At 45.7% G+C, this 16,954-nt stretch overlaps 1 protein-coding gene across 1 annotated transcript in view; it reads left to right on the forward strand.

Moving 5' to 3' along the window:
- The window catches only part of LOC141099807 (uncharacterized), a 108,656-nt gene that overhangs the window by 84,753 nt on the left and 6,949 nt on the right, over nucleotides 1-16,954 (forward strand). Inside the window, exon 6 of the mRNA XM_073587874.1 lies at nucleotides 14,551-14,687. Within this exon, the coding sequence (XP_073443975.1) occupies nucleotides 14,551-14,687 (137 nt within the window). The remainder of the gene's footprint in view (nucleotides 1-14,550; nucleotides 14,688-16,954) is intronic.

A 16,954-nucleotide genomic window follows, 5' to 3' on the forward strand; every position in this document is an offset into this window, starting at 1 on the left:
CCGTAATCCTGTTCGTGACGCCAAGTTGGGTCACCCTCCCAGGGCTGTGGGGTACTCGGTCTTGGGCCGGTCACTCAGAGGGGAAGGTGTCACAGCAGCGGTGACCTGGTCCGTGGCCCTGGGCGCCCAAGTAAAAGGGAGATTGAATGGTGGAATGTAGTTGATTAAATGAATAGTTCGTGACGCCACCTGTGGTGTTCGGCAAGGGAGATGTTAAGCCGACGCTGCATGCAGATCCTCTGGGACTGATGGTGTGGTGCATCAAAGATGTTAAAGCTCCCCAGAGGTGAAGCTGTAGTCCCAGGGCAGTGTAGATGAATATTGCGGGAAGGGTGCAGTGGTAGGCACAAGGATGTAGCAGTGCCGGAAAGGTAGCAGGAAGGAGGCAAGGACACAACAGGGTGCAGTTTCGTTACCTTTACTTGGCAAATGCAGTCCAGGGTCCTGATTACAGATGGTACAAGGGCAGGCTAGCCTGGAAGCAATTCAGGGATCTCAATCTCAGCAGATGGGTTGTGTAGTCTCCTTCCTAGCGCTCACTTGAGGGACATCCAGTACTGAGTTACACTGACGTTCCTCCTTATTATCATTTCTCTGAATACCTTGTATGGCAGACAGCTGTAGCCGCTATTTCTCTCTTGGCTCACACCGTGCTGTTGTGCCTCCGAGTCTTAGGTGGGAATCGAGTATTTACAACTTCCTACTCCTCTGGTGTCTGCTGCAGGACCATTAGTATCCATACAAACATGGAGACCAGGCTCCAGTTCATGCGCTGTCGCTGGAGATGAGCCTTTCCTCTCTGCTCAATCTCCCCGCTCCTTCTCCACGTCTGCACACTTCACCCTCCTCACACTAACTATTTCCCTTCCTGGCCATCAGAGCACGCTCCTCCCCCAATCCTGGTTCAGAGCACCCTCTGCTGGCCTGGAGTGGGAACGCGTTGCATGTAAATTATTAACTGTTAGAGAGACCCTTCATTGCTTCCAAGCCTGGCAACACACTCCCAGGAGGAAGGCAATGCCATTGTGGCGACCATACCCCTGGGGGCGCCACACATTCATGTCTAGAACTATGACCGCAAAACACTCATCCTTTCCATCAGTTATAATGACATCCTGTCTTGGAAGCTTAATGTCTTCAACCTGAATAGCGGGTTCATAGTTCCTGGTGAGGAATGGATTGACCATTACTGGCTATAATGTCCATCCAGATATCTGGAGAGTTATTTAATTCACTAAAGTCCCAATGTTCAAGATAAGTCTATTTTTGCAAAGTAGTTACCTGTGAACTGGTGTCGACAAGAGCTTCTACAGGGACACTATTTACCAGGACAGTTATGTGCAGGCAGGGCTAGATGAAGCTGGGCACCCACATTGATGCATATTCTGGACCTTTCCTTCTTCCTCCCACAGGATGGTTCTCAGCCTTAGGGAACGGCATGTTTCAGTGATAGCATTAGGGCTTAGTGTGTCCATATCTGTGGCAGTGCTGACAGAAAGGTCTCCTACAGCAAGCAGCTCTATCTGGAGGTAGCGGTCTGGGTGGAAGGCTCAGAGTTCAGCTCTGGGCTTGATCACTGGAGTTGGAATCATCAGGTGTTTGATCTGCTGAGAGACTTGCTTGAGTCCTCTGGCAATATCATCTATGGAGGCCTCAAGAGATGCCTTGGAGTCCGCACAGGAGTCTGAACAGTCCACACTTTCATGGAGGTCAACCTGTAGCACAGTGGAGAAAGACTCTTGGAGGGATAAAGCATAGTCCCATAAGGTGTCACCAGTCTCCTGTAGTCTGGCAAAGAATCTCATCTTGACCTCAGAGACGGATGAAACATAAAAGGCATCCTTCAGTTCTGCAAGGATTTGCAAAGGCATTTTCTTGTCTGATGGGGTGCAGGATTGGATTTCGCTGGCAGCAAACCCTCAAGCTCATTCAGCAGGATCTGCACTTGCTGTTGTGAGAGAAGGGGTCGATGTAAATAATTATGTCCCAAAAAAATTGAGAAAAGTATTAAAGGAGTGATACCTTTATTGGCTAACCAGAGAGATTATATTTGCATGCTTGTTATATTCGCTTGTACTTGTAATACTTGTGAAATTAGCCTGATGAATGGGCCTTCTGAGCCCTGAAAGCTTGCAAATAGAATCTCTCTGGTTAGCCAATAAAGCTATCACTCCTTTAATACTTTTCTCAGTTTTTTGGGACATAAGTATTTGCATTGATTTTTCTGGCTAACACAGTACCACAATATTATTTTGTATTGTACATTGTGAGAGAAGGGGTAAAACAGAAAGAGTGCTAGCAATTTTTCACAAAGTCCCTGAAGGTGTGTGGTTCCCTCTTGTAATGTGACAACCAGGGTGCCCAATGATTAAACAGGACAGAGAAAGGTATGCTGCATACTGTGGATATAGAAGAGCTGCTAGTGCCAGCTTGGCTGGGGTCACTCATGATTTAGATGCAGGGGTGATTGCTCACAATCGGAAATAGTCACATGGATGAATCCTGTTTGTGATGCCAGAAATTGCAGCGAGCCACTTGACAGATGCTGCAGAGGGGCCAGCTGGGAAAAGTAGTTCCAATGGCAGAGGATTTTAATGTAACGGTAGCTGAAGCGGGTCGCTAGACCCTTAAACACTTCCCTTGTGTCCACAATTGTCAATAGCAGGAGATGGCACTTATGGAGATGGTATAAAACCCCAGATGGCACTCTTGTAGAGGTGGTGTTTGGGTGCAGGTATTGGAACGCCCATGATGTTTGTGCAATTTCAAGCAGCCAGACACAAGTGTGAACTTGTAAATGTAACACTTTACAGAAGGAGAGAGCAGGGTACAGTCTCTCACTTAAAGGCAAAAGTGGTGGTGTAAGAGAATGGTCAGCCATAATATACTGAGCGGCCATGTTGTCTCTAGCAGCCATTTTGTTGAAAGTTAGAGAAGATTCAACTTTTACAAAAGAACTAATAGATGGAGGATGGTAAAATGAGATCATGTCTCCTAGCAACCTCAGCCGATGTGCGTAGAGGAAGATTGGATCGATCAATAGGGTCACAGGTCACCAAATATATGGCCAGTATGCTTATACGTGATAGTGTGGTAGCGAAGAGTAGAGTAGTTAAAATGTCAGGATGTAAGAATTTAGGGACCTAGACTGGAGACAATGATAAGATTTTAGGACAGTAGCCATAGATACCAATGACTTATGGGTTTTAGTGTTGCTTGAAGAAATGTTAATTAATATCTTCGTATTATGTCATTATATTCTCTTTTCTAAACCACGTTTCTGTAGATTACCATGAAAACGCCTTAGAATTATAATGTTAACGCCCTATGCGGCAAAATGCAGCTTTCTTTGTTCTGATAATGTATAAGAAGCCCCTGTTACTGTCGATCGGGGCCATTCCATCGCCATCATGCCACTGTGCCTCACCATGGCCAGGGCACAGAGCCTTATCATCGCCAGACTTCCTAGCGAATCTCTGCCTGTCTGTATTCCTGTTTTTGCCCGCATATTCCAGCTCCTCTGTTATTCTGTATCTGTCTTGCTGTGTATCTCCGAATAAACCTTCAACCTCAGCTTGATAAGAGATCGTCTGTGGAACTTCTTCCCGACTCTTCCAGCTCTCAGTAGGACTTTTTCTTACAGTGGTAGTTCACAATACAGGGAACACTGCATATTATATTATACGATTAGTCCCCAATCCCCACAATTTTAAGCGTGTCCTGAATACGCATTTATTCAGACTGGCCTATCGCCTCAACACATTAACCTAACCTATCCCTGTGTGGCAGAGCCAAAAGTTTTACCATAACCAGGTTCCCAGCATCATGTTCCCACATGCTTTATGCATCCATTAGCCCTCTGTGTCTGTACTGTTACACACTTAACATTATGGCTGGTCCATACAATCAGGGCAACTGTTACCACCCACCTTTCGTGTCTACCTCTTTCCTCATAGACTGTAAGCTTGCGAGCAGGGCCCTCACTCCTCTTGGTATTTGTTATAATCTACTGTATGTGATTATTGTTATGCTGTAATGTCTATTGTCTGTACAAATCCCCTCTGAAATGTAAAGTGCTGCGGAATATGTCGGCGCTATAAAAATAAAATTTATTATTATATTATTATATTATGCGTGTGAAAGAAGGTGTCTTCTCCTTATGAAGCAAGCAAGTTTAGGGCCTCTCAGGGCCTTTGGAGCACAGTTAATTTCACTTGCTATTGGAGGAAATATTATACACAGTCCATGTAATGCTACACTGATGGAGGGACCTTCACGAGTTGGTTCCCAAGGGCGACACACTACTACTACTAGTGTGTAACTACTCATAGCTTTGGCCCTACCATTTCCTATTGCATGGGGTAGGCTGAACAAAGTTTGTGGCGTGGAAGACTTGTAGATATGGTTTCCGGATGGAATCACATAGGGAAAACCACTATGCTGGAGGGAACTTATTCAGCCTCATCTTTCCTGACTGAGGCTTCACTCCTTTGTGGAGGGGATTTTGTAGAGAGTGATGTCCCTTAACATGGACTGGAATGCATTCAGGGGACAATGGAGCTTCCTTCCTCTGCCTTGACTAGACAGGACTAGACATGGTTTGTACCAGCTCACAGGAAGTTTGTGCGCTGGGGAGCTCCTCACAACCTTTTCTATGAGGGTATGTGCCCATGATCAGTAAACGCTGTGGGTTGGATTCTGCGTACTTGTGCAGTCGTTCCAGCTTCTAAAAGAATTCCTTTATTAATAGATACAATAAAAACTTGACAGGCAGGTGAACTCCTCTATAGTATAATGGATGCGTTAACACAGCATAAGGTAAGCAGCAACGCGTTTCGACCCTACAGTGGGTCTTTATCACAGCTGTGTATCTACTAATAAAGGAATTCTTTTAGAAGCTGGAATGCCTTCATCTCTTCGTTGCTGCATGTCCAGGTCTGGACTCCAGTTCCGTGCTTCGGTGGTGGTTGGTGAGCTGGCTAGTGCTACTTACCCATTTTTTTTTCTCTCTTTCTCATGTTCATGTACTTGTGCAGTGTCCAACCCGCAGAGGCCAGATGTTACAGCGTAGTGGATGGGAATTTCTCCCGCTCACCCATGGAGACAGATATGCGGTGCATCTGTCCAGACTGCAGCATGTCGATTTCTCTTGCAGAGACACCAGCGGTCATAAGGGATGGTGAGAATGACCACTCACATATCCCCACCCCAGGGGCATGGTTTGGTTAATAAAATGGAGGCCAATTGTCTCAATCAATGTCTGTGGCTGGAGGTGTGGAGACCTTCATTGTGTGTGTGCTAAAGACACTGACCTGTGCGGTCAGACCCGCTGTACTATATGGACTGTACATTTTTCTGTTTGCTACTTTGTGCCGGAAAAGGCTGCTCATTTGTTTGTTAGCAGTTTATGCAGTTTGAATAAACTTGCTTGGTCATTCCAGTGATACCGCTTCCTGCACCTACCTCAACTGCAGCCAAGAGAGTACCTACCCATACAATTGATGCTAGATGTGCGGACAGCATTCCCAGCAGAGACATGAGACTGCTGCAGGAATGGCTGCATGTCTTGGGTTAAGTCTGTCGCAAGCCAGCAAGCATCGCCAGACAAGATGGAGGACCTGCTGAAACACCTGGTCCAGTCGCAGCAGCAACAGCAAGAGACCAACAGGCAGTTATTACAGCAGATCCAGCAGAGCCAGCAGGATCCACAGCAGCAAATGCAGCTTCTGGCAACTGCCATCCAGGGCAGGATAAGCGACCCAACCCCAAGTCTGGCGGTTAACGTCCACGACCGGAAGGCAGTAAGACATGCGTTGCAGAAAATGACCCCTGGGGATGATGCTGAGGCCTTCCTGATGGTGTTTGAAAGGGTTGTCGAGAGGGAGAAACTTCTGTCAGAGCAGTGGGCAGAGGTACTGGCGCCATACTTGATGGGAGAACCCCAAAAGGCGTACTATGACTTAATTTTTCAGGACGCCAAAGAGTATGACAAGCTAAAAACAGATTCTCACACAATTGGGAGTGACAAGGACTATCAAGGCACAGCGGGTTCACCACTGGGCGTATAACTGGGACAAACCACCTCGCTTCCAAATGTCGACCTATTGCACTTGGTCCAGAAGTGGCTGCAACCAGAGTCCTCTACGCCTGCACAGATGGTAGAATGGGTGGTGATGGACCGGTTTGTATTTGTACACTCCCTGCCGAGAACCATACAGACTTGTGTTGCCCAGGGTGATTCCCAGAATGCCGATGGACTGGTCGAGAGATACCAGGGGATTGAAGGTTCCTTGGGAAGGCAGCTCACCCCATACTGGGGGTCCCAACAGGGGGCAGAGTCCCAAAAGGGGGTGGGGTGTCCAAGGTCCAAAAGGGCGGGGGAGGTGGGGCCCACAGCCCCTATGGGTGAAGTTATTTGCTGGAAATGCCACAGGCCAGGACATATAGCCGCCCTTTGTCTCATGACCACTGAGCCAATGCACTGCAGCACAGGACAGCGCTGTTCTTATTTTGCAAATCTGGCCTGCAGTGCTGTTCCCCAAATGGGAGTGGGGCCGCAGGAATGCCCCGTGATAGTAAACTGGGTACAAGTGACTGGTTTGCTGGACTCGGGAAGTTTGGTAACCCTAGTGAGGGCCACAATTCCACATTGGCAGATTCCTGGAAAGAGGATGGGCGTACGCTGTATCCATGGTGATGTGAAGGACTACCCTGTGGCCCAGGTGGTCATAAACACAAACTGTGGCACCGAGTCCCATGAGGTCGGCGTGGTCAAGAACCTATTGCACCCTTTGTGTTATTTTGGGACTTGTGGGGAAAAGGGAGGACATCTGGTTGCCCGGACAGCAGCCAGATCGCTCCTAAAGAAACCTCGTCGCAGGCGGCAGATGACAGGTTTCCGTTGTGTGTGCTTGTTGGCAATGAAGATGAGGCAGCATCCACTGAGGCCAACATCCCTGAGCTGGACGTGTCCGGGGGAAACTTTGGGACCACCCAACTCAGGCACTTAACTTTAAAAGGGGCCTTTGATAATGTAACGGTACTTAATGTTGTTGCTCAAGAGCCAGGGGCTGACACTTGATACCCACATTTTGCCATGAATGGGGAGATGATATATCGTGTCACCAAGCTGAGAAGAGAGATAATGGAGCAGTTACTGGTACCAGGGCCATATAGATGCAGAGTGTTAGGCATGGCCCATACACATGTGTTAGGTGGTCACCTGGGCGTAGAGAAAACCCAGGAACGGATCCTCCAGAGGTTCTACTGGCCCGGTTGTCACCGTGATATTATGAATTTCTGTAGGTCCTGTCCCACCTGCCACCTGACATCCCCAGTGGCCCATTTTCATAGCCCCTTGGTGCCGTTGCCCATTATTGAGGTACCGTTTGATCGCATAGCTATGGATCTAGTAGGATGCCTGGTCAAGTCCACCAGAGGACATCAGTATATACTGGTGATACTGGACTATGCTACACGATACCCAGAAGCCATTCCACTACGTAACTCCTCCACCAAGTGTATCGGCCGAGAGTTGGTCCATGTCTTCTCTAGAAAGGGGTTGGCTAAAGAGATCCTGACTGACCAAGGGACCCCATTTATGTCAATGGTGATGAAGGAGTTGTGCAAAACCCTGCAAATCACATAATTCTGGACTTCAGTCTACCATCCACAGACGGATGGCTTGGTAGAAAGGTTCAATAAAACCTTGAAGGCCATGTTGAACAAGGTCGTAGAGAAAGATGGGACTGGGACTGTCTACTACCATACTTTCTATTCTCCATCCCAGCAGTACCGCAGGCCTCTATTGGGTTCTCCCCTTTTGAACTGTTATATGGCCGACACCCTCATGGACTCCTTGACGTAGCAAAAGAGATGTGGGAGGCAGAGTCTACACCCAACCGGAGTGTAATCGAGCATGTGGCTCAGATGCAAGAGAGGCTTGCCAAGGTGATGCCCTGTGAGAGAACACCTCAAAAGCAAAGGAGGCGCAGTCGAGGGTCTACAATAGGTTGTCAAGGATGTGAGACTTCAACCCTGGCAATCAAGTACTGATGCTGTTACCCACGGTAGAGATCAAATTCCTGGCCAAGTGGCAAAGTCCCTATGAGGTGGTGGAGAAAGTTTGGCAGGTCAACTACAAAATCCACCAACCGGGGAGGCGGAGGCCCTACCAGGTGTACCATGTGAACCTAATCAAACCGAGCCAGGACAGAGTACCCGAGGAAGCCATTTTCCTGCTGGCCAAGTTCAATTTCAGTGCAGAGGATGTCAACGTGGCAGATACCATATCCCCCTCGCAGAAGCAGCAGTGCCAGGAGTTGCTGCAAAGGAACAGAGACCTGTTCTCAGAACTTCCGGGGTGCACAAAGGTTATAGAGCATGAGGTCCTGACGGTTCCTCAGGTCCGGGTCAACGTGAAGCCATATCGGATTCCGGAGGCTCGTCGAGAGGTAATCTCGAAGGAAGTAAAGTGGATGCTGAGCCTCGGAGTTATCGAAGAGTCCAAGAGTGGCTGGTCCAGTCCAATAGTCTTGGTGCCGAAGCCAGATGGCGGATCCTAGCCCCCCACAAAAAGTACACGGTGGCCTACCTGGACGACATTGTAATCTTCAGCCAGGATTGGGGTAGCCATCTGAGCAAAGTCCAGGCTTGATGCTTGTTAAAGAAGGGGTTAATTTCGGTTCTGAATATAATACTAGAAAATAGTATTGTGCAAGGATGACCTTTTATCCACTTATCATCAGTCTACGTGCAGATTTTTTTATGGCCTGATAGTTCTGCATATTCCCAGAAATTGGTCCAGAACATATTGTTGCTTCCAAAATTCTGTAACTCAGTCCAAATTCTCTTGAGAACTTCAACTTTTGAACCAGGTGATACTGATATATGAAAAGTTCTGGAATCTTCCCCCACATTTTCTTGTGTAATCCGACTATTTGGAAAGACAATGAGCAGTCTGTCTCTTATGCTTCATTGCATGGGTACCCATAAGATAAATATACCTGATGAGATATAGAAATCCCTTCTCCGACATGCTCTACGGAGGGCAGAGTTTTCTATAAACCCGAAAAAATGTGCCTTAGGAAATTAGGGAGGTAAGATACTTGGGCTATGTTGTGGCCAGGGGTGAAATAAAGCCCTAAATAAACAAAGTTGAGGCGATCCGGGCCTGGCTACAACCCCTCTGAAAAATACAGGTGAGGGCGTTCCTGGGCATTGTGGGCTGTTACTGTCGGTTTATTTCAAACTTCGCCATGGTAGCTGCCTCTCCGACAGACCTCCTTAAAGGGACAAAGTTGGCTATGGCAAAGTGGTCTCCAGAAGCTGAGATGGCCTTCCAGGAACTGAAGCTGGCCCTGTGCGATTTCTCCAAGGAGTTTGTGGTCCAGATGGACATGTCAGATGTCGGGCTGGGAGTTGTCTTGTCCCAACAGGAGAATGGGGAAGAGCACCCCATAATGTATCTCAGCCGAAAGTTGTCATCTTGCGAAAAAAACTACTCCATAGTAGAGAAGGAATGTATAGCCATCAAATGAGCATTGGACCCTCTAATGTTATGAGTTCATTTTCCCCTTCACCATTGAGGTCTGATGAACTCCTTCTTCTGGTGAAGGAAGGTAGTGAGGCTGATTACCAAGCACCTGAGCTGGGAGAGGATGACTGGGTGACGGGCATCTCTGACTGGATATAAGGCAGCCGACGCCCTTCCTCCTTGCTGGTGATTTCTCTGTGGAATTCTAGGAGACCAGTCTGATTCCTGCTCCTCAAAAGCTAAGTTTTCTGCTTTGCCTTTTTGCATTTGTGTTTTGGTTTTAGTTTGCCTTGCTTTTCTGGATTCTGCCATTCCCTGCTGGGGTGAGCTGAATTCCTTTTTTGTCGGTTGCTCTGTCTTCAGAAAATACCTGAGTACTGACATAGTCTTTTTGAAGCCTAGCGTCTTCAGGGCCTTTTTCCCTGTCAGTCTGTTGGCTCTTATTTTCATAGGGTTTTTCGCGGATTGCAGACAGCAGCTTTCCTATCCTGTCCTGTCTAGTTAGCTTGGGCCCCATCATTATCTCAGTCTATCTTTCTATCTGTGTTAGTGTTTTTTCTTCTTGCTTCACCGTCATTATATGTTGGGGGCTGCCTATTGCTTTGGGGTCTGCTCTTGGGCAGTTTAGATTTCCCTTTCTGTCTTTAGGCTAGGCAGTTCTCCAGCTGTAATCGAGGGGTTTAGGGCACCGTAGGAACCCCCCACGGCTACTGCTAGTTGTTGTTGATAGGTTCAGGGGTCTGCAATCCGATAGCTGCCAACTTCTCTGGTTTTCTGGACTTAGCTAGCATTTCTGTTTTTGCCTCCTACGGTGACTCATTCATAACACTCTAAGGTAATACCTCTTGGGCAGGAAGTTCAGACTGGTGTCAGACTATGCCCCACTGAAGTGGATGAGGGAGGAAAAAGGGAACAATGCCCAAGTGACCAGGCGGTTCCTAGCACTTCAGGATTTCAACTTCCATGTAGAGCATAGGTCAGGGAAACTGCATGGCAATTCTGTTGCTCTGTCGATGATCCACTGTTTGTTAGCAGAAGGTGCCAAGCCCCCCCGGCTTTGGGCAGAGGGGGAGGGTATGTAAGATGGCCGTCGGACAAGTCCTTGAGGGGAGAAATGTGTCATTGCGGTTGAAAAGACGTGAAGCTTACTGAATACACACTCTTGATATCCTTGCACCAAAGGGCCTGAATAGAGAGTTTGATTTAATGTCTTTTATATAAATTGTATTTGACACATGTCTTGCACAGTTGTTTTTTATGACACTCTGTTGCTTTACTATAATTGTGTCATTCATTTTCATGTATTCTTAGATGTGCTTAAATAGTGCCATTAATATTAATGCTCTTTTTCTCCATTCTTTTTAGAGGCATTTATACTGAAATCACCTAACCTCGTGACCCTCTGTCTTTGGATTCTCTCTGTATGTTCCTAAAATTATTTCACAACTTATAGAACAATACATGCTATTTTCTGTTACACAATATAGCTATGCACTATCTCATAATATACATCAATTTCATACATTGGTCCAGTGTCATATGGGTTCCCCGCCTTTTATTTCTCCAAATCCACTCCGACACATTTACTATATGGGTGAAACACAAGCCATGCTACCCCCGGAACGCATGGCCATTCAGGTCACGTGGATTCCCCACCTGCAGTTCCCCCATACCCGCCCGCATTATCACACACAATACATGGGTGAAACGCAAGCCAGATAACTTCCGGAATGCACGGCCATATTGTTCCGGTCATGTGACGTCCTTTCACGTCACTGATTAGCCACATCACATGTCCAAATCCCGCCTCCTCCCTTTATCAACTATAATTTAGTTGAGACGAGCGGTGGATGCCGCGTCCTTGTGTGATGTTCCCTCCCTGGATGGACTAAGGTAACATATACCGTACTTAAAATACTATCCAGGTCAGCGGCACATAGATTTATATAATATATTTACCCTATCTTGTACTTATTTTAGATCTTTTGTATATAACTTTTGGCATAAGGAATATTTACTTACAAAACCTTTAATATACCAGTAGGTCTATTTGCCCTGCTATACTGTATATGAACACATGTTACAGTTCATCCTTTTATTGCAGCATTTGGCAAAACCCTAACAGTGTTAATACATATATTTTTCATAGATACGCATTACGGTCGGTCTGGGAGTATTTTTCATAAGTCATTTGCTCTACAAGTAGTCTGGTATGTCATTCTGACATATTCTACTTACACTTTTATTCTTTTTGTCCATCTCCACATGGCTCTTTCTCCCATTACGCGGTTGAAATTAAACTGATAACCTTTTGACTTTATAGAATCTTCTCTCTTTTTTTTTCTCCCTGTATACAAGGCTACATCCTTGTTCATCCTTTCTCAATAGGAGTTTCCGCTGAACTATGATTGTACATATTTGTCTTGAGGTTCTATATGCTTATATACTATACAAGCTGCTGGCCCGATTCTAAAGCATCGGGTACTCTAGAACAGGGCCAGCGGGAGATTAAAATAAAAAATGTGATATACTTACCATCCGACGGCCCCCGGAATCTGTCCCTCCTCTCCACGCTGCCGGCATCTTCCGTTCCCAGTACTGCTTTGCGCCAAAGACCGCTGCTGACGTCCTCTCACGAGAGTGTGACGTCATCAGCGGTATTTCGCGCAAAGCAGTACTGGGAACGGAAGATGCTGGCAGCGTGGAGAGGAGGGACAGATTCCGGGGGCCGTCGGAAGGTGAGTAGATCACTATTTTTTATTGTAATTCTATTTTTTACACGTTTATGGTACCGAGGGTCTGAAGGAGTACCGGCTAGTGCCGCTGATCTCCTGACGTTTGCCGCGGGTCATCTCCGGGCCCCGGGAATCTCCGGCTGCATCGCCGCTGACGCCCGTGCGCCCGGAGATGACCCGCGGCAACACATTTTGGTTTTTTTGTAGTAAATGACGAAGGTCCAAGCGACCGAAATGTTTTACATGTACTACAACCTTGGTCTGTATTAAAGTTCATTTTGCATCCACTGGTTAATATTATACACCACTTAACGTTTGTGAACCTACTTAGGCATCTACCACAGTAGTGTTCACAGCGCTGCTTTATGAATGTATCGCGGCTATTAGCTGCTGTGATGTGAGCTCAGAAGTATGCTTCTGCACATATAGTGCTGAGAGAATTGTTTGGCCCGCTCCAGGGCCGGGTTTTACAAGCGGTCATAAGGGATGGGTGGGAATGACAGCTCACATATCCCCACCCCAGGGGTGTGGTTGGGTGAATAACATGGAGGCCAATTGACTCATTCAGTGTGTGGCTGGAGGTGTGGAGACCTCCATTGTGTGTCCTGTGCAGGCGGACCCGCTGTACTACATGGACTGTGTATTTTTTCTGTTTGTTACTTTGTGACGGAAAAGGCTGTTCACTTGTTTTTTTAACCAGAGCAGTTTATGCCGCTTGAATAAACTTGCTTGGACATTCCAGTGATACCGCTTCCTGCGCCAACCTCAGCTGCAGCAGAGAGAGTACAGCCCCCTACACCTGTCGTGTATAGGTGAATGACACCTTCAAAATAACATATGAAAAACACACCTCCAGAGATATTAGGTCTCTGTACATGAAGGCACACAAAGTCAAAAGTATTTTCTGAAATATTACAACATTTATTTATCATAGCAATATAAAAGAAATTTTAAAAAACAAGTATGACATGTATCCCTATAAGCAGCCTGGGAGAGACAATGAGTCATACCAAGTTATAATATTAATAGTTCAACAGTTACATATAATGCAGTTAATTGTAATTTAATATTTCTATAAAGTTTTGTTCTTTTTTATTTTAAACAAATAAAGTGCAGACTCTAGCATAAATCCTATCGTTCAGAAGAATAAAAGGTCTAGGTACTAGTAAATAGGTGAAAGTTGTTTCACCTAAGCTTCTTCCATAGGGGGCGTAGAAGAAGCTTAGGCGAAACGGCGGCGTCGGGGTGGCAGCCCTGGGCACTTTGGAGTTTCCCATGTACTAATGCAGTAAGTGTTTATTTTGATCACACTATTACCTGATTGTTTCCAACTATACACAGTTGGATCTTGGGGCTCTTCTCACTTGATATTCACACTATTTACTATAAACTTCAGGACCCCAACCAAACTTTCACCTATTTACTAGTACCTAGACCCTTTTTTCTTCTGAACAATAGGATTTATGCTAGAGTCTCACAGACTTCTTCCAGCACCATTTTACATTTTATTTGTTTAAAATAAAAAAAAAACTTTATAGATATATTAAATTACAATCAACTGCACTATTATATACAGTATATATAACTGTTGAACTATTAATATTATAACTTGGTATGACTCATTGTCTCTCCCATGGTGCTTATAGGGATGCATGTCATGCTTGTTTTTTTAACATTTCTTTTATATTGCTATTATAAATAAATTTTGTACTATTTCATAAAATACTTTTGACTTTGTGCGCCACCTTTATGTCCAGAGATCTAATATCTCTGGAGGTGTGTTTTTCATTGACCGGTAGATGACAGCAGTGTCCATTTATGACTCCTCAGTGTGTGCAACTGTAAGGTATTAAATCTCCTAACTCACAGTGCCCAAAATAGTACTGGAACAAATCCACTGCCACTCAACAATTACTTCACTCAGCAGCAGTAGACCGGGTACTGGGATACCACACATATACTATAGATATATTAGCCACAAAATATATATTACCATAACATTTTGGATATCCTTACAGTTTAGCGTAAGTGGTACATCCCCATGTTCACTGTCATTTGCAAAGTATAAATTGATTGATCATCTATTTTGGAATTGTTTGATGAATGACACTAGTGATAAAAGACCACCATTTCTGAAGATGCTGAAATATTTTAAACTGTATATCCAGCTGCTCAGAGAGTGGAGAATTTTTCCTGTGCAAGAAATGTATTGAGCAGTGGCCAATTCTTATACCATCCAGTTCTTAGTCAATTATCATTTGATTTTTTCCACCTTTTCAGATCTAGAAGTAATGATAGTGTAACGTGGGCCATATCCTTTGTCAGCTGCAATGGACGAGAGTCTGCCTTGGAAGACTGCAATTTGAAAAATATAGGCTTGTGTGACATACAGGAAAGAGCAGGTGTTATATGCCAAGGTAAAGTAGAAATGTTACAGTACTTCATAGTTGTACTGATCGTATATTGCATTTATTAAAACGGATGAGGATTTTTCTAAGCTTTCCTTAACGGGATATTGAGGCCAATTAATGTAGAATGGCGTTGCACAAGACTTAATGAAGGGCTCGATTGTGTGCAAGGTGCCAAATTCATTAAGAGGTGTACACTATTTAATGAATACGGCACATCCTCGCTGTGGTGTGCGCCTCCATGTGCCCCTCCAGGAATTCTACTCAAGTCAGGAACTAATCTAGCATTTCTGACGTAAGAAACTCTGGCAGTTTCGATTAGTTTGATGGGTGGACATAGCCACACCCTGTACTGCCCCGTCTCCTCCCAAGCTCTGCCAATTATGAGGGAGCTGAACACATCTGGCGTGAAAATGGCAAAAGGCATAACATTTTTGAGTAACTCCGTGTTGTGCAAATATTTTACAACTTTTCAAAGTGTTACGAAAGAAAACTGGTGGAAACACTTTGATGAATTGGCTGCATTGTTCTTTAATTGCAATAGCTTAAAGTTTGCTCTGTATTAGCTGGGAATCTGATTCGATGTTACAGGAGTACTTCCAATACAGTTGCCCACTTGTATCAATACATTTAGAGTAATTTAGAAAATACTTTAAAAAGTGTTTGTTTCATTTATAGCAGCTAAAAGAATTACTCCGATCAAAGTTTGTATCCTCTTAATATATTGCAGTCATCTATATATATAAAAATGAATGTATATGTGTATGTATGTGTGTATCGGCCACGCCACTCCACATAGCCCCACCCAATCACTAAGCATCTTTCATTTCACCAGAGCTGTTTAAAAGAAGCTGATCTGTGATTGGTTGCTATGAGCAACAGTTTTCCCACTCCACAACACCTCAGCAGACAGTGACCCGGTGGGAGAAATCTAGCATCCCCAGAAACATAAGCTCCCAGCTATTGTCTGCCCCCCCCAGAAAGGAGCAGAGAGCACATGACAGAAATTAGTCACCCCCTCCCGTGCCCATATACTCATCACACATCCTCCATCCCATAGTCCAGTGCCCATATACCCATCACACATCCTCCATCCCATAGGCACATCTTCCCTCTTAAAGGGATCTCCGGTATGGAAGTTAGGGCAAATCCCTCAGTGCTCTGATTCTGACCCCAGACTTCTATTAAAGGGATCATTCGTATGGAAGTGAGGGCAAATCAACTCAGCACTCTGGCTCTGATGCTACGCCTCTCTTAAAGGGATCCCCAGTATGGAAGTCAGGGCAAATCCACTCTGTGCTCTGGCTCTGACCTCAGGTCTCTTAAAGGGATCCCCACTATGAAAGTCAGGGAAAATCCACTCAGTGCTCTGGTTGTGACCCCAGGCTCTCTTAAAGGGATCCCCGGTATGGAAGTCAGGGCAAATCTACTCAGCGCTCTGATTCTGACCCCAGGCTTCTATTAAAGGGATCATTGGTGGAAGTCAGGGCAAATCCACTCAGCGCTCTGGTTCTGACCCCAGGCCTCTCTTAAAGGGATTCTCGGCATGGGTTAGGACCATTCCACTCAGCTCTCTGGTTCTGACCCCAGGCTGATGGGATGATGTGGCATATTAGGAGTAGTTTTCTGGTGGCTCTGACAGGATGATGTGGGATATTAGTGGTAGTAGTCCGGTGGCTCTGACTGACGGGATGACGTGGGATATTAGTAGTAGTTGTCCGGTGGCTCTGACGGGATGATGTGGGTTATTAGGGGTAGTAGTCTGGTGGCTTTGGCTGACAGGATGATGTGGGATATCAGTGGTAGTAGTCCGGTGGCTCTGATGGGATGATGTGGGATATTAGGGGTAGTAGTCTGGTGGCTCTGATGGGATGATGTGGGATATTAGGGGTAGTAGTCTGGTGGCTGTGACAGGATAATGTGGGATATTAGTGGTAGTAGTCCGGTGGCTCTGATGGGATGATGTGGGATATTAGGAGTAGTAGTCCGGTGGCTCTGGCTGACAGGATGATGTGGGATATTAGGGGTACTAGTCTGGTGGCTCTGACGGGATGATGTGGGATATTAGTGGTAGTAGTCCGGTGGCTCTGATGTGATGATGTGGGATATTAGGGGTAGTAGTTCAGTGGCTCTGGCTGATGTGATGATGTGGGATATTAGGGGTAGTAGTCCGGTGGCTCTGGCTGACGGGATGATGTGGGATATTAGAGGTAGTAGTCTGGTGGCTCTGACGGGATGATGTTGGATATTAGGGGTAGTAGTCGGGTGGCTCTAAC

This window comes from Dendrobates tinctorius, unplaced genomic scaffold (assembly GCF_039654945.1).
Source record: "Dendrobates tinctorius isolate UK_male_01 unplaced genomic scaffold, ASM3965494v1 ptg000102l, whole genome shotgun sequence".
In the NCBI taxonomy this organism is placed as follows: domain Eukaryota; kingdom Metazoa; phylum Chordata; class Amphibia; order Anura; family Dendrobatidae; genus Dendrobates; species Dendrobates tinctorius.